The 24,009-nt window shown below is 38.4% G+C and overlaps 1 protein-coding gene across 1 annotated transcript in view; it reads left to right on the top strand.

The window, feature by feature from the left end:
• The window catches only part of si:dkey-49n23.1 (semaphorin-3D), a 110,455-nt gene that overhangs the window by 30,189 nt on the left and 56,257 nt on the right, over window positions 1-24,009 (top strand). The window contains exons 3-12 of the mRNA XM_051947895.1: window positions 12,455-12,609; window positions 13,634-13,696; window positions 13,890-14,009; window positions 15,263-15,341; window positions 16,035-16,163; window positions 16,847-16,989; window positions 17,695-17,809; window positions 18,139-18,208; window positions 18,827-18,971; window positions 22,575-22,797. Of these exons, the coding sequence (XP_051803855.1) occupies window positions 12,455-12,609; window positions 13,634-13,696; window positions 13,890-14,009; window positions 15,263-15,341; window positions 16,035-16,163; window positions 16,847-16,989; window positions 17,695-17,809; window positions 18,139-18,208; window positions 18,827-18,971; window positions 22,575-22,797 (1,242 nt within the window). The remainder of the gene's footprint in view (window positions 1-12,454; window positions 12,610-13,633; window positions 13,697-13,889; window positions 14,010-15,262; window positions 15,342-16,034; window positions 16,164-16,846; window positions 16,990-17,694; window positions 17,810-18,138; window positions 18,209-18,826; window positions 18,972-22,574; window positions 22,798-24,009) is intronic.

Raw genomic sequence — 24,009 nt, 5'->3', positions numbered from 1 at the left:
AGTGTGTGTTATTGTGTGTGTTATTGTGTTTATTGTGTGTTCTAAACGGTAGCATGTCGGTGGTTTTCCGGCTGTAAACTGAAGCTGTGAACTCCATTTAATGAAGTTTTCTGATTGTTTGTTTCTCATTAAAGTTTTATTAGTCAGATACTCAGACAGCAGCTTCAGGCAACAAACACACAACAAACACACAACAAACGCACAACAAATGCACAACAAACACACAACAAACACACAACAAATGCACAACAAACACACAACAAACACACAACAAATGCACAACAAACGCACAACAAACAAATGAACAAACACACACACTCAGATATGTTCTCACTGATGTAAACTTCCATCAGATCATCAGTTGTTCTGCTGCACCGGCTCTGACCTGCTGGAAAGTTTTTAACATCAACTATGAACCTTTAAATGGAATCTGTTACTAAAAATGCAACCAAAACTGAGGAAAAACTACTAAAATATACACAGAACTACCAAAAACTACTAAAATATACACAGAACTACCAAAAAACTACTAAAATATACACAAACGGCAGAAAAGTAACACAAACATCAGACATAAATAGACACAAAGTTCAGAGAGAGACAGCTACGAAAATTAAACTCAAAATATCCAAAAAAATGTGTTGTCAGTGTGTGTGGGGTTTGTTGTGTCAGTGTGTGTCTGGTTTTGTGTGGATCATCTTTGTGTGTTTTTGGTTGAACTTTTCCTGCTGTTAGTTTTTCTGGTTTGACGTTCGTCTGGATTAAATCCAACAAAAACACACATGAGCTCATGGAGGGCGACAGGACGGAAAATCTGAACACACACACACACACACACACACACACACACACACACACACACACACACACACACACACACACACAGAGCATTGTGTTGTTGTAGCTGCAGCTCAGGCTTGTATAGAAACACAATCTGACACGTTTGTGTTTGAACAGATCTCCAGTTATCCTGACAGCTGCTCACATCTGGAACACACACACACACACACACCTGGAACACACACACACCTGGAACACACACGTCTGTGTAAAAACTACCAAAGTTAAACACAAAATGACCAAAAATGCACACAAACCTGACAATAGGTGACAAAAACCATCCAGATAAAACACAAAACAAGGTAAGAATTAATGAAAGCTTTGATTTTGACAGATTTTTATTTAACTTCTGACAGAACTTGTCAGAAAGTTTATTTATGTTTCTGATGAATTCTGTCATTGTGGTATTTTTTTAAAAAGATAACAAACATTGTGCGTAAATATTGCAGATGTTTTAATGTTCACGTTTGATTTGTGGCTGCTCTGTGGAAACACTGCCTGCAGTTTTTGTTTAATGACTGTTCTCAGCTGAGTCGCTCATTTCTTCTCATCGAGGAGTTCAGATTTGTTTTTACTTTTACGGAATCCAATGACTGCAAAGATTGTTTTTTGTTTTTTAATGGATTTTTAAATGAAGGGGGCTGCACAGTGTTGTAGTGGTCAGCACTGTCGCCTTGCAGCTAGAAGATCCCCGGTTCAAATCCCGGCCTGGGATCTTTCTGCATGGAGTTTGCATGTTCTCCCTGTGCATGCGTGGGTTTTCTCCGGGTACTCCGGCTTCCTCCCACAGTCCAAAAACATGCTGAGGTTAATTGGTTACTCTAAATTGTCCGTAGGTGTGAATGTGAGTGTGATTGTGTGTCTGTATATGTAGCCCTGTGACAGACTGGTGACCTGTCCAGGGTGTCCCCTGCCTTCACCCGAGTCAGCTGGGATAGACTCCAGCACCCCCCATGACCCTAGTGAGGATAAAGCGGTGGATAGAGGATGGATGGATGTTAATGAAACGGTGCATTTTAAAGCTCAGATATGATTCTTCCATGACAGGTGATGAGTTCAGGGACCATTGGAAATAAATGAGAATGTAGGTTTCAGAGGGAGGTAAAGGAGATCAGTGTGGGGGAGGAACCAGGGGGAGGATGACTCTTCACCAGAACGGCTTCCAAAGGTTAATGAATCTGTCAACACCTGAGAGGAAGCAGAGCAGCAACGGAGTGAAGAGTTCAGAAGGTCGGAGGAGGAACTTAGAGCCGAGATAACGTCACCTCTGAGAGTTTCACTTCAATTAAAGACCAGAGAAACCTTCTGGTTCTTCATCTGCGGAAGCTTTATCAATGACAATGATCAGGGTTCTACCTTCATAGTAAGAATATCTCCAGAGTTCCAGGTCCTTGAAGTCCATAGAGGAGAATGTCCCCTGGAGAAAGTTCTAGAGTAGACCTACTGACAACTGGAGAAAGTTCTAAAGTAGACCTGCTCTAGAACTTTCTCCAGTTGTTGGTAGGTCTACTCTAGAACTTTCTCCAGTTGTCCGTAGGTCTACTCTAGAAGTTTCTCCAGTTGTCAGTAGGTCTACTCTACAAATTTTCAATAATTCTGTACAAGCTTCATCTAATTTAGTTCATATTTTCATGATTTTGGACAAATTTTATGTATTTTTCACCTTTTTTGTCATTTTAGAGAAATCTTCTGCCATTTTAGAGTTTTCAAGAATTTAAAGCCATTTTGGAGGTTTGTTTGTCATTTCAGACATTTTTGTTCTGGGCAGATCTTAAGTCATTTTGGACAGATATTTGTCATGTTTGAATAATTTGTTTTAGATATTTAGGGTATTTATAGTTTTGAAAATTTCTGGACAAACTTCATGTCATTTTTTGATCATTTGTGGACAAATCTGAAGTCATTTTGGACATTTTTCTTGTCATTTTAAAGAGATTTTAAGTGTTAACTGTCCTTTTTGTCATGTTGGTCTCCTTTTCTTTGCCATTGTAGATATTTTGAGTGCCTTTGACATTTATTAGTTGTTCTACGCAGATTTGACTTCTTTTTGGACAAATATTTGCTCTATTGAACTATTTTCTGTCAAACTGATGCAGCTGTAATGTTATGCAGGTATGGATGCGCAAATGGGATTCTTAGGTTTGGTTGTTTTGGTTTTTGTGTAGCAGATGGAGACGGTGTGGTGTTTTAATGTATGGATGAAAAATCTACCCCACAGACACTCACAGTTTGCTGCTGGTTAGCGTCGACGCTGGGAAGCTGACAGAGCCGTCGATCTTTTAAACTTGTTCCCAGATAAGAAACAGTCAAAGAGCAGATTAAAGCTCGTAGCTTAATGGGATCCATGTGCTGATAGCAAGCATGAACACACACACACACACACACACACACACACACCACAGCACACACACACACACACACACACACACACACACACACACACACACACACACACACACACAGACCTGGATGGTCTTTCTACACTGTCAGCTGTTGTTGAGACCAGAGGACTGAATCCAACCTGAAGCTTGTGGTTTTTTCCTGTTTTTTATGTTCAAAGAGAGAAAAAACACACAAAAAGATGCAAAACAGAGAACCAAATAAGTTAAACAAAACAAACATGTATAGTGATCACATGCAAAGATAAAAAATGACCTGAAAGAGACACAAAAACGACCACAAAGAGACACAAAATGACCACAGAGACACAAAACGGCCCACAGAGACACAAAACGGCCACAGAGACACAAAACGACCACAAAGAGACACAAAACCACCCAAAGAGACACAAAAACAACCACAAACAGACACAAATGACCACAGAGAAACTCTTAGTTTATTAAACAGCGTCACGACTTTCTCATAATCTCCATTTTAACTTTTATTTTGAAGGAGTTGCTGAAATGTGTAAAAATCTCCAAACTGCTCCTCTGTCCAGATTTTCTTAAATATTTTCTGCTTTTCTGAACATTTTCTAGAATAATTTTTACATAAGTGGGGGCGGCATGGCTCAGTGGGTTAGAGTGGCCGTCTTGTAACTGGAAGGTTGCCGGTTTGATCCTCGGCCCGTCGTGTTCATGTCGAGGTGTCCCTGAGGAAGACATCTAACCCCTAATTACTCCTGGTGGGTTGTGGGTAGCGCCTTGCATGGCAGCTTCTGCCATCAGTGTGTGAATGTGACGTATCATGTAAAGTGCTTTGGATAAAAGCGTTATATAAATACAACCATTTATTTTTTAAATTCACAAAGTAACGAGACTTTAAAGGAAAATTCCAAAATTTTTAGGACGTTTTGAGCCTGAGAGTCAGACTTATGTCAAAAACGATCAAATGAAAAGTAAGAAATTTAGAGAGAAAAACTCGCTGAAACAAATAGTCATCTAAAATCTCTATTATTTTCATATTTGTGTGAAATATTTGCTTTTTGTTTCACATTTTCATCAGCTTTGCTGCCAGTCCTCTCTTAGTTTTCTCCTGACTCAAACTAAATCATCCTTACCAGCAGATAAAGAACCAGAGCTGCCCTAAATAATCTGTATTTAGATATAAATAATGTGCTTTAATGTAAAACATCTCTGCAGGCGGCTAATGAACAGACGGAGGAACTGATGGAATGTAAAAGTTCATCGGCCTCCATGTCGCTGCTTCTTCTTCACATAAACAGTAAAACATGAGAATAAAACCATAAATATTCCTTCAGTGTCTGTTTGAGGAGACAGGAAGTCACTGAGAGCTCATTAATTAAGAAATAAATGAAAATTAATTAATTTTGAAAACCCACAGAGAGTCTCTATAATAAGATTGTACACAGTTTACATGTTGATTAAATGCAGTAAAGTGACATTTTTACGAGTTTTACAGTAGAAATAATCAGGTAATATCTAATTAAAAGTAAATATATTTAGTTACTTTGAGCTTTTTGAGTTACTTTTACTGATTCTGTGGAGTTTTTGCCACCAGACTGTTGGGTTTCAGTGTCTTTGCTTCAACTTTTGTCCCAAATCTGCTGCAGACGTTGAACTTTTCTGCTGCTCTGCTTCTGTCTCGTCTGAATGAACGTTTTGGGAATATTTGTCTTCTGGAAGTCGACTCAGCAGATCCTCGGGGAGATCAGAGTTTCTATTTAGAGACGTGAAGCTTCTGTAAGAGCAGAAGAAGCTGCTTCATCCTGAAGGTTTTATAGGAAACTAGATTTAATCTGACGTCTCTTTATTTTTATTGATGTTTCTGCTGTTTAGTTCAGTTTGTTCAGCCATGAATCCACTGAAACTTTGAAGCTCTGAAGGATTTTTATCTTCTAGTCTCTGATTTATGTTTTCTGCTCTGAAACTAAACATTATTTGACATTCCTGTAAATTCCTCTGCATGTAGTTTCAATTAAATATAACAACAGTTTTCTGATATTTCTGTTGCATTTGCATCATTTGTTATATGATTATTTTATGACCTGCTGACCAAACCTCTTTTCAGCCGTTTTTGTTGTCTCACATCGTTGGTAGTAGAAGAACCTTGAGGACCTTTTAGGTTCCTCACCATTACCACTGAGGAGGAACCTTCAGAACAGACCCTGTAGACCCTCTGCAGCAGAGGTTTAGATTCTTTTAAAGTCATTATTATAAATAGCTACAAATAATTAGCTAACAGTAACAAATTGCTAAACGTAATCTATTAAATTATTCTGTAAATGAATAAAAAGTCGACTAAAATGGATTAAATAATAAAGCATTAATGTATTGGACTAAATGGTTAGCTAAAACTGATAGAGTTGCTGAAAGTAATGTTTAAAAGTGAAATATAATAATATAAAGGTAATAATAGCTAACTTTTAGTTACTTTAAGTTAATTATTTGTCATTTTTAGCTAACTATTGTTGACTTTTAGCTGACTATTTGTTGTGTTTAGCTAATTGTTACTTTAAGCTCACTATTGTTGATTATTAGCTTCGTATTTGTTGTGTTTAGCTAATTATTTGTCACTTTTAGCTAACTTATTGATTTTAGCTTACGATTTGCTGTGCTTAGCTAGTTTTTTGTGTGACTAAGCTAGCTACTGTTGATTTTTATTTATGGTATTTGTTGTGTTTAGCTAATTATTTGTTATTTTTAGTTAACTATTGTGTACTTTTAGCTTAGTGTTTGTTGTGTTTAGCTAAACATTTGTCACTTTTAGCTATCTATTATTGATTTTTAGCTTGGTATTTGTTGTGTTTAGCTAATTATTTGTCGATTTTAGCCAACTATTGTTGATTTTTAATGTAGTATTTGTTGTGTTTAGCTAATTATTTGTCGCTTTTAGACAACTATTGTTGATTTTTAGTTTAGTATTTGTTGTGTTTAGCTAATAATTTGCAACTTTAAGTTTACTATTGTTGATTTTCAGCTAGTTATTTGTTGCTGTAAGCTAACTATTGTTGACTTCTAGCTTAGTATTTGTTGTTTAGCTAATTATGTGTTACTTCAAGGTAGTTATTGTTAATTTTTTTGCGTGGTATTCATGAAGCAGAAAGTGAAAGTAGAAGTTTCTGTGTGTCTGTGAGGCTGACGGGTTAAATTAAGGTTAAATAAATGATCCTGAGCAGTGAAATAAAAGCTGCTGAGGTTATTATTGCTCCATTTAAAACTTGATTTATTAAAGTGCTGCAGTTCAAGGTTCAGAAAGAAACTCTTCAACTGCGATTTAGTAAAGCTGAAGCCTCTTTAGAGGACGATCGGAGACGCTCAGAGGAAAAAGAAAAATGACGGCTGAGATTCCTGCAGACAAACGACTCAACATAAACATCTGGACATTAGAGAAATGAAGCTTTAAGAGACGTCAGATTATCTGCAGGAGAAAAATCATTTAACGGTTTCATTCTGCAGAACATGAAGCAGCTGCTTCCTCAGCTTCAGTTTCTGCTGGAAAACCACGTTTCTCAGAGCCTCTGTGGGTGGACGTTTTAGGAAAACTTGTGAATCTGGACTCTAAAGTTGTCAGTTTAGATCAGACAGGTTAAAAATGAGAAGCTCAACTGTAAAAATGTAGTATATTTCTGAGTTAAATGGTCTGTTTGAGGTAGTTTAGATTTTGTTCTTTTGACTTACATGCAGCTTTTTTCTGTCTCAAATCATTTGCTTTATTATTTTTCATTTAATTTCATTAATCATTATTTTTTAGCTGACTATTACTTTAAGCTAACTGTTACTTTAAGCTAACTATTACATTTAGCCATCTGTTACTTTAAGCTAGCTATTACTTTTAGCTCTTAATTTATTAGTTTTAGCTAACTATTACTTTACTTTTCAGTCACAAAAATAACAATGTTTTAGCATTTAAGCACAAATGATGAAGAAAATAAACATTTAAAACAGAAACTGACAGAAACCAGAGTGCAGCAGGTGAAAGCTGATCTGAAGTCGTTTTATTCTGATGTTTCCTGTTAAGTAAACCGAGATGAGAAGAAGAAGGAGACTTTACTACCTGAATTCACCACAATAACAAACATCCAGTCCAGTTTCTGACCTTTAAACCTCCACCAACAGCAGCAGCTCCAGGAAACCCACAGGAAAATAATTTATATTCCATTGATGCAGGTGCAGCTTTACAGACCTGTCTGCTCTTCAGATTCTGCAGCAGGTTTTATACTTTAATTTGTGGTTGAATGTTCTTTAATGCTGAATGTTCTCCATGTGTGGTCTTTATTCAGCAACAGACTGCAGGAAACTCTTTAATCCCTGCAGACAGAAAGAGAAGCTGAATGAGAGAAAAGCTTTTGTCTGATCATCGAACTCGAGAGGTTTGTTCAGGAGGAAATGTTCTTACAGTAATGTGGGAGTAAGAGGCTGAGAGGAGTTGATAATGGAGGTTGTTCATGAATCCGAATGAAGAAAACGTCCTGAATGAGGCTGAAGGTCATTAAAACTAAAAATTATTTTACTGATGAGCTAATTTAGTGTCTTCAAAACAAATTACAGATTAATGTCATAGATTAAAGGGTCAGCTAAAAAAAGTTTGTCACTTCCAGCTAACATTTGTTAGTTTATCCAAAATATTTATTACTTTTAGCTAATATTTAATTCTTTCGGCTAACTATCATTTTTCGCTAGTTATTTATTAGATTTAGCTAATAATTCATTCTTTTAGCTAAATATTACTTTAGCTAATAAATTGTTACTTTTAGCTAACTATTACTTTTAGCTAATAAATTGTTGCTTTAAGCTAACTGTTACTTTTAGCTCATAATTTATTACTTTTAGTTAACGATTCCTTTTAGCTAGTAACTTGTTACTTTTAGCTATTACTTTTAGCTAATAATTTATTCTTTTTTTCTAACTATTGCTTTTAGCTAATTATTATTTTTAGCAAACTATTACTTATAGCTAATTTGTTATTTTTAGCTAACTTAGTTTTAGCTAACTATTACTTTTAGCTAATAATGTATTCTTTTTTTCTAACTATTGATTTTAGCTAATAACTTGTTACTTTTAGCTAACTATTACTTTTAGCTAATAGTTCATTATTTTACCTATTACTTTTAAGCTAATAATTTAATAATTTTATATAGTTACTACTTTTAGCTAATAATTTAATCATTTTAGCGATTACTTTTAGCTAACTATTAATTTCAGCTAATAATTTATTACTTTTGTTGAACTCTGTGCTACTTTTGGTCGAGTTTTCGTTATGTTTTGGACAGCAGCTTAAATTTAGTCAAATCTTTGGTTATTTCATTGAATCACAGAGAGTTTCACCTTCCTGACTTCAGGACGTTTATCATAGGAGGCTGCAGAGGTTTGGATTAAAAGAAGAAAAGTGAAACCCTTTGGGAGTTTTTAACAAAGACAGTTTGTCATGACTGTAGAGTAGAAGATTAAAGTGTGAACATCTGGATCAGAGAGCAGCAGCACACATCAGCTCTCAGAGGAAACCTTAAATCTGTGGTTCTTTCTAAGTCGAGCTGAAGCTGTCGGTTCTGTGTTTCAACATGTTTGGTATTTGACAGGCTGATAATTTACAGATAAACGAAGCAGAATCTGTTGGTTCTAGTCTAATCTCTGAGCAGCGACTCTCCTCCTGCTGCGCCCCAACATTAGAAAGATCTGTTCAAATCCCTCCAAAGGTTAAAAATGTGCTTTTTTTCAGATAAACTGTCACTTTTTCTGACTCTAAACTGCTTTTTCTGTCATGTTTTTGTCTTTTCTGAGTGGGTAAACAGATGCAGCATCAATAATCGCAGTAAAATCTGAAATTAAACTTCTTCAAACAGCTGGAAATACTTTAAATGAACCAGAACAGTGACCTCTGTGTCCTTCTAACGGTGTCTGACTGGCAGGAGACATTTTCACAGCTTTGAATCATAGAAATGTGCTTTTATTTTTGTATTTTGGACCTTTTGTTGGTCCAAAACAAACGACTGACTTTCAATCGAACAAAGCATCTTGTTCTGATTGTCGGATTATGTTGAGAGTTTCATCTCTGATTCATTTTAAACTCAAACCAGAAACACCTGTGAAGATATTTGTTTACTCCGGCTCAAAGAAAACCTTTTATTCTGCTTTAATTAGATCAGAAGCAGCTTAAAGGCGGTTTTTCTTGTTCTGTCCATGAATATTCTGTTTAACTTCATATTAATGTGTTTATTATAAACTAAAGTCTAACAGATTTCTATCTGCCGAGGCCTGAACCTCTGTAACAGCAGGAAACGTTTGGAGTTTGTCTTTTAAATGAAGCGTGAGACGGACCGTCATGTTCTGGTTCCACCTCGGTTCTGCTGCTTTTTATTCCTTCCAGCTCTGAATGAACAGAAAACTCTCTGGTGTTGCCTTCATGTGCAGCTGGTTTGGTTTTACAACAAGCAGAACACGTCCACGTAAACTGATTTATTGTCAGAAAAGAACACGTTGTGTAAAAATCGGACGCTTCCTCGACATTTAGTTTCATCTCCTTACTGTGATAAATTAGATTATTATTAAATCTAACTCTAAGTCACAGATTCACACCAGAGTTTACCTGATTAATCATCTATTTTCTCATTTATTCAGCATAAACTTCCATGCTAGCTGCTGTTGAAGCTCCTCCAGTCTAACTTTCTCTGTTCTATTTCATTTCTAACAATAAATACATTTGGATTTCTAACTAAAAGGTGGTGAAACGAGACATTTGAAGACGTGTTTTTAGACATATTTTAATGCTTTTCTTTTTCTGAAGGGCAGTTTTGTTAGTTAGGACAACAGTCTTTATCTAAAGGTTGATGCTCAGACATCATCCTGACAAACAACCCACAGCAAGACACAAAATGACGATAAAACGAACACAAAGAGACACAAAACAACCACAAAGATGGAAATGCAAAATAAAAAAAGCACAAAAAAGATGCGCAATGTTGTCAAATACATGAAAAACATCCAAAAGCAACCGCAAAAAGATGCAAAGGTCCTAAAAAGAGACACAAAATTGCCTCAAAGTGATGCAAAACATTCAAGAAGACCCACAAAACAGCTACTAAGAGACACAAAACAGCCACAAATCGATATAAAACATCCACAAAGAAACACAAATTTTCATAAAAAGACACAAGATCACCACAAGAAGATGCACAACATCCAAAAAGACAAAACAATTACAAAAGACACTCGCAAAAAGAACAAAAGTGCCTTAAAATTATGTTAAGGACGCGCAAATCAAACACAAAAAGATGCAAAGGTCCTAAAAAGAGACACAAAGTTACCTCAAAGTGACTCAAAACATTACCCCACACAGACACAAAATGACCACAAATAGATGTATCCAGAAAAAACCACAAAACAACCACAAAGAGACACACAATTATGTCAAAGTGATGTAAAACATTCAAAAACACCCACAAAACAGCTACTAAGAGAAAAAACACCAAAAACAGACATACAACCACCACATAAAGACGCACAACATCCAAAAAGACCCACAAAACAGCCCCAGATAGACCAAAGCAACCACACAGGGACACAAGACAGTCAAAACAGACACAAAAGTACCACAAAATGATGACAAACAGCCACAAAAAGCAGCAAAGACATGTCTCTTTGTGTTCATAGAAAACAACACCACTGTTGTGTTACTTAAACTTGTGGTCTTTGTCGTGTGAACAGACGTCATGTCTGTGTGAATGTTTGTGTTTGAGTTTGTCGGGTTTAATTGTGTCGTCAGCCTCGACTGCACACGACACAACTGTGTGATTACAGACACACAACGTTTAACGAAGCAGATCCAGTTTAATCAGCTTCTGATTGCAGCTAATCACAGGCAGGAATCAATCACTCACACACAGGTTAGACACACACATGTAGACAGACACACACACAGGTTAGACACACACATGTAGACAGACACACACACAGGTTAGACACACACATGTAGACAGACACACACACAGGTTAGACACACACATGTAGACAGACACACACACAGGCAAACACAACTTTCTCTGTTTCTCTCACACGTTGTTTTATTAAACATGAAACTATCCAGCAGAAATTTAACCAGTGAAGGTTTGATCCACATTTGACTGAAACCAAGAGACACAAAACAACCACAAAGAGACACAAAATGAACACAGAGACACAAAACCACCACAAAGAGACACAAAATGACCACAAAGAGACAGCAGTCAGAGTTTTAGCTTCAGAGTTCGTTTCTCGTTGAATTCGGTTTTCCAGCTGCTTTAACTCGACTCTCCAGAGAGACGACGTTCCAGAAGAACCGTAGAAGAACAAAGGATGAAGATTCTTCATCAGCAGCAGAAAGACTTTAGAAAGAAACTTTGTCAGCAGGAAGAGAAGCTGATAGTCGAGCATGTTTTTAAAGTTTACTTCTACTGTCCGTCTGCACTGGATCTGACAGAAAACAACTGAAATCTCTACTAGTCTTAATAAACTGTGTCCTGCTGATACTTTAGTTCATAATAATGCATCATACAGCACTTCAACATTTGGGAGTCATTTTGGACTAGTTTCCAATAGTTTTTGGACAGATTTTGAATCATTGTACACATTTTTGTCATTTAGGATGTTTTTATTGTTATTATTTATTTAAGTTTTTGTCATTCAGGACAAACTGTTTTGGACATGTCTGGAGTCATTCTGGACACGTTTAAGACATTTTAAACACAGTTTTAACATATTGAACAAGTTTTTGTCATTTTTAGAAATGTTTTTTTAGTGTTGGACAAATTTTGAGTCTCTGTACGTTTTCTTTCATCGTTTTGCACAATTTTGATAGTTTTGTTTTCATATTTTGGATGGATTTCAATCCATTTTATATGTAGTTTGTGGGTCATTTGTATTTACTCTGCAGCATAAAGATGTTTTTAAACGTTTCTATTGTCTGTCCGCTTTAGCTCCCTGAGGCTAATGCTAATGATGCTAAGCTAGGATTTGTAAATGCTAACTCAGGTCTGGAGCTGAATGACTCTGATCACATTAAAGGATGAAGATGAGTCTGTTTCAGCGCAGAGTTCTGACAGATCTGATGAACTTTACTGGTTTTTTTGGACCTTTGTTCCAGAAAATGAAGCAGAGTTTATGGTTTGTGATGAACCCCGGTGGACCGGTGACGGTCTGCAGGTTATTGTTGTTCTGTAAAGGTTGTGTGTGTGTTCCAGAGCTGAGGAACGGTTCTGCGGTGTTCTGGGAGGACGGGGTCAGCGGAGGGTTCCAGGTTCTGCTGCTGGACGAGGACCAGGGCTGGTTACTGGTGGGAGGGAAAGACCACGTCTACCTGCTGAGGCCGGACGGTGTGGAGCTGAAGACCAGGACGGTGAGGAGAACCCAGACGCTGCTGTTCCTCTGAGAACACACGAGGCTGATCAGATATCAGTCCTTAGATTGATGGATAAAGATCGTTTCAGTCCTTTTTAATGGAAAAACTCCTACAATTCTCTGCTAGCAGCTCATCTAATGTGATTATTTACTAGTTTCTCTTTTTTACTGAGCAGAATTTAAATTTGGTGGATATATTTAATTGTTTGTTCCAAAAATCAATATTCTTACATTTTATTTCAATTTTCTTGCATTTTATACACTAAAACAATGAATTAGACTAAAGTATACACGTCTATCTGTCTTTATTTAGATGTTTATTGATATATGTGTACATATGGAGGTGTTTTGTGTATTTATGTAAAGGAAAAGTCAGATTTTTAAAAATAAATTATACAAAAGGGTGCGATATGAGCACAAGCTGACCACAAAAACATCATGTAAAACGTGTAAAAAGGACCAGTAATGATTATTTTTGTCTTATTTTTTCTTTTTTCTCTACTTGTTTATGTTCAGTAAAACTCATGTTTATATTAATGGCCATAAAAAGACACAAAATGATCACAAAGACACAAAATGAGCAAAGAGATGCAAAACCAACAGAATGAGGTGCAAAATGGTTTAAACTGGACCCTAAATTACTAAAACAGGACACAAAATTGCTGCTTTGTGACACAAATTGACCAATAAAAGACAAATAATCAGTAAAATTCTGGAAAATCTTATTCCTACATCCTACTTGTTTACCATAGTATCAGTGGAAGGTGGTGCTACAGAAAATCATTTAACATGATGACGGATTAGCAGCACTTTAAACCAAACATCTTCCTTATTTATTACATGAAACACAGAGAAAACATGAACTATGGGCTGAAGAAAAGCTGATAAAAGCAGATTCTGACTCAGATCCTCCAACATGGAGGGTTTTAATTTCACTCCTTAAATGTTCAACAAGTTTATAATGGATCAAATGAGGAGATTTAAAGAATGAAATGTCTTCCTTTGTGTTTCCTGTTGATCAGATCTACTGGCCGGCTGCTAGAGAACACGTGGAACACTGCAGACTGGCAGGAAAGAGTCTGGAGGTAAAAGTCTGAAGCCATCTTTTACTACAAACTGGACGTGTTTAAGGCGTCCTGTTTATAGACTTTATGAAGTTTTTGCTCAGTTTCACAGACATTTATGTTCAGCGGATCATGCTGCTGGTTCTGCAGTTTTATTTCTGTTTTGTTTCGTAATTATAAAGTGAAATTAGATCTGTTTCTGTTCTCCTTCCAGACCGAATGCGCCAACTTTGTCCGTCTGCTGCAGCCGTTCAATAAAACTCACATTTATGTTTGTGGAACCGGAGCTTTCCATCCTCAGTGTGCATATCTGCAGCTGGGACCCAACACAGAGGTAGGAACATCCATCCTTCATCCATCCTTCATCCATCCATCATCCATCCAACCATCCATCCATCATCCATCGTTCATCCTACATCCATCCTTCATCCATCCATCCATCCATCCATCCATCGTTCATCTTACATCCATCATACATCCATCCATCATCCATCCATCTATCCATCATCCATCCATCTTCATCCATTCATCCAACCATCCATCATCCATCTATCCTTCATCCATTCATTCATCATCCATTCATCCATCCATCCATCATCCATCCATCCTTCATCCATCCATCATCCATCCACCATCCATCCATCTATCCATCATCCATCCATCCTTCATCCATTCATCCAACCACCATCCATCCATCCATCCTTCATCCATTCATCCAACCACCATCCATCCATCTATCCTTCATCCATTCATCCATCATCCTTCATCCATCCATCATCCATCCATCATCCATCCATCCACCAACCCTCATCCATCCATTATCCATCCATCATCCATCCATCCACCATCCATCATCCATCATTATCATCTATCCACCAATTCTGCTCTGAAACACTTAATTGGTGCATTTTTCCTTGATTTCATAAATTATTCAAACCGAGACGAAGTGATGACAAATTGATGCCAGAGATGCAAAATGGCCATAAAGAGTCACAAAATTACCACAACATCATTCAAAATGACACATAAGAATCCAAAATAACTGCAGAGTAGCACAACGAAGCAAAACGACCGTGATGAGACACAAAAAAACTCCGAATTACCACAGCCACAAAGAGACAATAAACAACCACAAAGAGACACAAAACAGCCACAAAGAGACAATAAACAACCACAAAGAGACACAAAACAACCACAAAGATGCAAAACACAACCACAGAGACACAAAATGAGCAAAGAGATGCAGAACCAACAAAATGAGGTGCAAAATGATTCAGATTAGACCCTAAATTATTAAAACAGGACACAAAACTGCTAATTTGACACAAAATGACCAATAAAAGACACATAATCAGTAAAATTATGGAAAAGCTTAACACAAAGTGACATAAAACAACCACAAACAGACAGAAAGTGACCGTAAAGAGACAGAAAGTCATTCCAAACATCTGCAGTTTGGTCTCCATGTCATCTCCTTGTTGTTTTTTGGTTCATCTGTAATATTCTGGTGTCGATGATCTTCTGTGTTGACAGAGCTTCATGTTAATCCTCTTCCTGCTCCTGTGTGGTCTCTGTTCTTCCCTCTAGTTCCTGTTGTCATCGGTGGAGTCTGGACGAGGAAAGTGTCCCTTCAGCCCCACAGAGCCGTTCGCCGCCCGGCTGGCCGGTAGGTCTCGTCCTCCCACCGGGGTCAGGTCCAGGGTGAAGCTATGAATCACTGACGTCCTACAATCCCTCCACTGTCCGACCGGTTGTTCCTCACGCTGACGTCAGCCGCTGAACCCGGCGACACTCAGCAGCTCAGAGGATAATAGAGACAGAGAGAGTGGTAGGGTGGGAGGTTTATCATCTGGAGGAGAACGTCTGGCAGCGATGGACGGAAACTCTGTGGAGTAGCAGCAGAAGAACTACGGTTTCAGTGTTAGCAGCAATATGCAGCTCAAGGTAGCAATAAAACAGACATGAGGACTAAACAGCTGCTCAGAAGCAACATCAGAAAGTATGACTTTAGAAGAAAGTTCATTAGGTGTTTGTGAAGTAAAATGATGGAACAGAGAGCAACTATTTAAGGAAAACTACAAAAAACTGCTTCACTGGAGGGTTCTAAGGAGGTAAATAAGGTTTAAAGCAACAGGAAACGGATGAAAAACGACCAGAAAGAGACAAAAATAGATGCAAAACGAACATAAATTAAAGGAGCCTTTAATAAAAACTATACAAAGTGATGGAAAAGAAACACAAAATGACACAAAGAAACACAAAACAAACACGACATCTTCACTGCCAGAAGGAAAATAAGTGTAATAAAGATGAACTATGGTTGTTCTTCATGCAGTTCTTCTTGGTTCTTTGTCCTCAGAGGGTGAACTCTATGCAGGAACCTCAGTGGACTTCATGGGAGCGAACGCCGCCATCTTCAGGACGTCCGTCCAGGGCAGCAGCCAGCATTACATCCGGACCGAGGCCTACGACCACAACTGGCTCAACGGTTTGGAAAGCTCCTTTTATCGTCCACAATGTCATTTATAAAGGTCCTAAAATGAGAGATTAGCTCCATAAAATGGGTTAAAACCTAAAAAATGATTTAAAAAAAATAATGCACCTGAAAAAATCTGAAACAATAAAATAATGCACATGATAAGAAGCTAAAAATGAAATATTTTTGATGAAAGTTAGATAAAAATAAAATGCTTTTTATGAAAATGAGATTAGAATGAAACATTACATGTGAACAAATTAGATAAAAATGAAATATTATGATGGAAATTTAAAAATGTTTTAATATTTTTAATGAAAATGAGATAAATATGAAATCTTTTTGATGAAAACAAGATAAATATGAAATATTGCATCTGAAAAAAATTAATAAAATGAAATAATGCATTTGAAAGTGAGATAATATGAAATAATTTTAAAGAAAATGAGATGAATATGATCATGAATATAATGTATGTATAATAATAATATGAATATTACATCTGAAAAATGAGATAAAAAAAGAAATAGTGCAGAATACACTGACGATATTGGACATTAAAGTGAAATATTGCGTCTGAACATTAAGAATATAAAATATTTCCCATGAAATGAAATACTAAACATGATATTCAGAAACTATACAAATGATATTTCTATGATCTCAGAAGATAAATATCTGACGTCTGCTTCCAGAGCCGGAGTTCGTCGGTTCCTTCTCCATCCCCGATACTCACAGTCCAGACGACGACAAAGTTTATTTCTTCTTCAAGGAGCGAGCTGTGGAGGCCGGACAGTGGGACCGGAGGGTTTACAGCCGAGTGGCTCGAGTCTGCAAGGTAGGACCTGAAAGAGGACCTGAAGAAACACTAGATTCAAGGTAGAACCTGAAAGAGGACCTGAAGAAACACTAGATTCAAGGTAGGACCTGAAAGAGGACCTGAAGAAACACTAGATTCAAGGTAGGACCTGAAGAAACACTAGATTCAAGGTAGGACCTGAAGAAACACTAGATTCAAGGTAGGACCTGAAGAAACACTAGATTCAAGGTAGGACCTGAAGAAACACTAGATTCAAGGTAGGACCTGAAAGAGGACCTGAAGAAACACTAGATTCAAGGTAGGACCTGAAGAAACACTAGATTCAAGGTAGAACCTGAAGAAACACTAGATTCAAGGTAGGACCTGAAAGAGGACCTGAAGAAACACTAGATTCAAGGTAGGACCTGAAAGAGGACCTGAAGAAACACTAGATTCAAGGTAGGACCTGAAGAAACACTAGATTCAAGGTAGGACCTGAAAGAGGACCTGAAGAAACACTAGATTCAAGGTAGGACCTGAAGAAACACTAGATTCAAGGTAGGACCTGAAAGAGAGGGAGATAAAACATTAGATTTAAGGTAGAAACTTTGATCAAAACCAAACCCGAGTCCTCCTGACATCATAACTTTCGTGATCTCTTCTTAAAGCTCCTGTTTATTCTGTTTCCCTCCTCTTTTGTCACTCCTTCTGTCGTCTGTCTTCCTACTTCCTGTTTCCGGTCAGAACGACGTCGGAGGAAAGAGGAGTCTGATCAACCGCTGGTCGACCTTCCTGAAAGCCCGGCTCGTCTGTTCGGTTCCGGGTCCGTCTGGAGTCGACACTCAGTTCGATGAACTCGGTAACGTTCAGCCCTTCCTCCTTTTCCTTCCTCCGTTTATCTCCGTCTTTCTGTTGGATTGGACGACACGGTTTCCTTCCTTTATTCCTCCTCCCTTCTCCTCACTGGATCCAACAAACTCCACTCTGACCAACTAGCTCCATGAATCAGGTCTTATTTCTGCCGATTCTTGGACTATCTATTGTCAGAAACATCATCTAAACTGTAAACGTTGACCAGGTAGCAGCCATTCTGGGCTTTAATTCAGTCACAGTGATTTATCTTGTGGTTACTAAACACTAGTTTGGTTCATGAAGTTGATTTTTAAGGCCATCTGTGTGTTTTTCTAGAGGACATCTTTGTTCTGGAGACCAAAGACCCTCAGAATCCGACCGTCTACGGAGTCTTCAGCACCTCCAGGTGAGAGAACCTGCAGCCGTGTGGTTTTTAAACAAAACACTGTTTGTCTGAGAGGGAAAAACTTTGGTACGTGAATAAAAGTTTAAAATAAATCAGCAGTTTCAGAGGCGTGTTGATGGAACATTACAGCCTCGTGCACACTCACAGCCTGCCGCCTCGTGCACGCTCACAGCCTGCCTCCTCGTGCATGCTCACAGCCTGATGCCTCGTGCACACTCACAGCCTGCCGCCTCGTGCACGCTCACAGCCTGCCTCCTCGTGCATGCTCACAGCCTGATGCCTCGTGCACGCTCACCACCTGATGCCTCGTGCACGCTCACAGCCTGCCTCCTCGTGCACGCTCACAGCCTGCCGCCTCGTGCACGCTCACCACCTGATGCCTCGTGCACGCTCACAGCCTGCCTCCTCGTGCACGCTCACAGCCTGCCTCCTCGTGCACGCTCACAGCCTGCTGGTGCAGTGTCTGGTGGAGGTCAGAGGTGAAGAGGCCCAGCTGGTTGTTTTTGTAACCCTGAAGTAGGAAAACTCTCCTCTTCTTTCCTCCTCCTGAACTCCTTTCTTCTCTTTCCTGCATCTTGTGGATACATTTCTTTATTTCCTGTCATGTTTCTCCCTCAGCTCCGTATTTCGTGGTTCAGCTGTTTGTGTTTATTCGATGGCGTCCATCAGAGCAGCTTTCAACGGACCGTTCGCCCACAAAGAAGGTCCAGACTATCGCTGGGTCGAGTACAAAGGACGGATCCCTTATCCGAGACCTGGAACTGTGAGTTTTTATCCCAGTATTACACCGTCCTCACCGTGAACAGACACAAACACAAACACACCGACTAAAGATAGACACAGAGACAAAACGACTTAAAGGACACACAAAACAACCACAAAGAGACAAAACAACCACAAAGAGACACAAAACAACCAAAAAGAGACACAAAACAAACACAAAGAGACACAAAACAACCACAAAGAGACACGAAACAAACACAAAGAGACACAAAACAACCACAAAGAGACACAAAACAGCCACAAAGAGACACAAAACAACCACAAAGAGACACAAAACAACCACAAAGAGACACGAAACAAACACAAAGAGACACGAAACAGCCACAAAGAGACACAAAACAACCACAAAGAGACACAAAACAAACACAAAGAGACACAAAACAACCACAAAGAGACACAAAACAACCACAAAGAGACACGAAACAAACACAAAGAGACACGAAACAGCCACAAAGAGACACAAAACTACCACAAAGAGACACAAAACAAACACAAAGAGACACAAAACAACCACAAAGAGACACAAACAGCCACAAAGAGACACAAAACAGCCACAAAGAGACACAAAACTACCACAAAGAGACACAAAACTACCACAAAGAGACACAAAACAAACACAAAGAGACACAAAACGACCACAAAGAGACACAAAACAGCCACAAAGAGACACAAAACTACCACAAAGAGACACAAAACAAACACAAAGAGACACAAACAACCACAAAGAGACACGAAACAGCCACAAAGAGACACAAAACGACCACAAAGAGACACAAAACAAACACAAAGAGACACGAAACAGCCACAAAGAGACACAAAACGACCACAAAGAGACACAAAACAGCCACAAAGAGACACAAAACGACCACAAAGAGACACAAAACGACCACAAAGAGACACGAAACTACCACAAAGAGACACAAAACGACCTCAAAGAGACACAAAACAGCCACAAAAGACACAAAACGACCACAAAGAGACACAAAACAGCCACAAAGACACAAAACAAACACAAAGAGACACGAAACTACCACAAAGAGACACAAAACGACCTCAAAGAGACACAAAACAGCCACAAAAAGACACAAAACGACCTCAAAGAGACACAAAACAGCCACAAAGACTCACAAAAGTACCACAAAGAGACACAAAACGACCTCAAAGAGACACAAAACAGCCACAAAAAGACACAAAACTACCACAAAGAGACACAAAACAAACACAAAGAGACACGAAACTACCACAAAGAGACACAAAACGACCTCAAAGAGACACAAAACAGCCACAAAAAGACACAAAACAAACACAAAGAGACACGAAACTACCACAAAGAGACACAAAACGACCACAAAGAGACACAAAACAGCCACAAAGAGACACAAAACTACCACAAAGAGACACAAAACAACCACAAAGAGACACAAAACAACCACAAAGAGACACGAAACAGCCACAAAGAGACACAAAACGACCACAAAGAGACACAAAACAAACACAAAGAGACACGAAACAGCCACAAAGAGACACAAAACGACCACAGAGACACAAAACAGCCACAAAGACACAAAACAAACACAAAGAGACACGAAACTACCACAAAGAGACACAAAACGACCTCAAAGAGACACAAAACAGCCACAAAAAGACACAAAACGACCTCAAAGAGACACAAAACAGCCACAAAGACACACAAAAGTACCACAAAGAGACACAAAACGACCTCAAAGAGACACAAAACAGCCACAAAAAGACACAAAACAAACACAAAGAGACACGAAACTACCACAAAGAGACACAAAACGACCACAAAGAGACACAAAACAGCCACAAAGAGACACAAAACTACCACAAAGAGACACAAAACAAACACAAAGAGACACAAAACAACCACAAAGAGACATGAAACAGCCACAAAGAGACACAAAACGACCACAAAGAGACACAAAACAAACACAAAGAGACACGAAACAGCCACAAAGAGACACAAAACGACCACAAAGAGACACAAAACAAACACAAAGAGACACAAAACAGCCACAAAGAGACACAAAACTACCACAAAGAGACACAAAACAAACACAAAGAGACACGAAACTACCACAAAGAGACACAAAACGACCTCAAAGAGACACAAAACAGCCACAAAAAGACACAAAACGACCACAAAGAGACACAAAACAGCCACAAAGACACAAAACAAACACAAAGAGACACGAAACTACCACAAAGAGACACAAAACGACCTCAAAGAGACACAAAACAGCCACAAAAAGACACAAAACGACCTCAAAGAGACACAAAACAGCCACAAAGACACACAAAAGTACCACAAAGAGACACAAAACGACCTCAAAGAGACACAAAACAGCCACAAAAAGACACAAAACTACCACAAAGAGACACAAAACAGCCACAAAGAGACACAAAACGACCTCAAAGAGACACAAAACAGCCACAAAAAGACACAAAACAGCCACAAAGAGACTCAAAATGACCAAAGACATAAAATGATGATTAATTCTCTCTGACGTTGCTGCAGCAGTGCTTACAGAACTCTTTTCTTTACTTTAAACATTTAAACATGAACCTCCACAGCTCATAGTGCTATACTAACAGTTTTAGTTTGATCTGATGATCTAATGATGATTTAACACGTCACTGTGTCTAAACTCCTCTGGGAGGATTCATGTTCAGGTTTATGGTTCAGGTGTTGGTTCTTCCTCCCTGGAGGAAATTAAAGACACACAATCACCACAGAGACACAGATTTAACAAAAACACATGCAGAATGACCAAAAATACACACAAACTGACTGAAAAATGGCAAAAATACACAATAACTGACTGAAAAATGGAAAAATACTCACAAACTGACTGAAAAATGGCAAAAATACACAATAACTGACTGAAAAATGGAAAAATACACACAAACTGACTGAAAAATGGCAAAAATACACAATAACTGACTGAAAAATGGCAAAAATACACAATAACTGACTGAAAAATGGAAAAATACACAATAACTGACTGAAAAATGGAAAAATACTCACAAACTGACTGAAAAATGGAAAAATACTCACAAACTGACTGAAAAATGGAAAAATACTCACAAACTGACTGAATAGTGACAAAACCCGATCGCACAGACACAAAATTATGCAAAATGACAAAAAATTCAAATAAAATGACAAATGACACACAATGATGTAAAACTGACTGAAAATGACTGAAGACAGACACAAACTTAGACAGATTTTATTAAACCTTGGAGGGAAAGTCAGTTGTTCCAGCAGCTGGATATAAAATAAAGGAGTAAATATAAGACAACACAGAATATTAGGGTAAGGTAAATAAAAATAAAATTATGTGAAATAAAATTAAACAGAAATAAAAAATATGAGATGATAATAAAATGAACATAAAATAAAGTGAAATAAAATCAAGTAAAAAATAAAGTTAGAATAAAGAGAAATGAGATCAAATAAAATAAAAAAACCATGCAGACTATCCAACAGTGACAGAATGTGTTTTATTTATTTCATGTTTTATTTTAGCCTCTAAAGGTTTTTATTTCTGTTTGACAGTGTCCCAGTGAGACGTACGACGTCCTCCATAAGTCCACCAAGGACTTCCCCGATGATGTCATCAGCTTCATGAGGCAGCACCAGCTCATGTGGGAACCCGTCCTGCCTCTGGGGGGACGGCCGGTCCTGACCCGGGTCCAGCAGGACGACCTGCTGAAGAAGGTGGTGGTGGACCGAGTGGAGGCCGAGGACGGAGCCTACGACGTCCTACACCTGGGGACAGGTGAGGAGGAGGAGCCAAAGGTTCTCATAGATTAAATACGACGTCCTACACCTGGGGACAGGTGAGGAGGAGGAGCCAAAGGTTCTCATAGATTAAATACGACGTCCTACACCTGGGGACAGGTGAGGAGGAGGAGCCAAAGGTTCTCATAGATTAAATACGACGTCCTGCACCTGGGGACAGGTGAGGAGGAGGAGCCAAAGGTTCTCATAGATTAAATACGACGTCCTACACCTGGGGACAGGTGAGGAGGAGGAGCTAAAGGTTCTCATAGATTAAATACGACGTCCTACACCTGGGGACAGGTGAGGAGGAGGAGCCAAAGGTTCTCATAGATTAAATACGACGTCCTGCACCTGGGGACAGGTGAGGAGGAGGAGCCAAAGGTTCTCATAGATTAAATACGACGTCCTACACCTGGGGACAGGTGAGGAGCTGATGATCCTCTGGTCTCAGATTTAAATATTTTTCATTCACTGAACCCAGAAGAACTGAAGATCAGTGATTATTGGACGAAATGAAAGAAGAAGAAGAAACAAATTTATTCAACATTTTAGTTAGAAAAGTTCCTGTGAGGTTTAGAAAAGCAGAACTGTTGGAAAACATGAAACAGGAAAAGAAACAAACTTCAGAAAATAATAAATAACAGAAAAAGACACAAAATGTCATAAACATGAGGTTTCCCACAGTCCAGACGTCCATCATGTCTGAATATGTGAACCCTTAGCGTGTCCTTGTGCTCCACGTGTTTTTAGCGTGTTACTAAGTTACTAAGTGCTGTTTGTGGTCTCGGTGCAGCAGCTGCTTTTTATGAGGTTAACGTCTCTGAAAGACTTCAGTAAATCCTCCCTGGAGCTTCTTGCGGTGTTCAGGAATCCTCCGTTACCGAGGTAACCGCTGCAGGTTACCACGGCAACGCTCAGCAAACATTTACCAACTGTTGCTTTTATTCTAAAGATTTATTTATTTCATGTTAACACAACCTCATAATTATACGGTTAAAAACAAATGAGCATGTTTCAGCTTGGAGTGTTTAATAATAAATTAATTTTAAAAAATAATAATAAACTGACATAAAACAGAAGCGTGATGTTCTTCAGGAAATATATTCAATGCAAAAGCACTGAAGCTCAACAGGTGTCATTTTCTGTTCATATTATTCAGGTTATTTCTGCAGAATATCCGTTATAGTTTCTATATTTCTGTCATCTT

Source organism: Acanthochromis polyacanthus, chromosome 5 (assembly GCF_021347895.1).
Source record: "Acanthochromis polyacanthus isolate Apoly-LR-REF ecotype Palm Island chromosome 5, KAUST_Apoly_ChrSc, whole genome shotgun sequence".
NCBI lineage: Eukaryota > Metazoa > Chordata > Actinopteri > Pomacentridae > Acanthochromis > Acanthochromis polyacanthus.
This window is presented reverse-complemented; position numbering and strand designations above follow the sequence as displayed.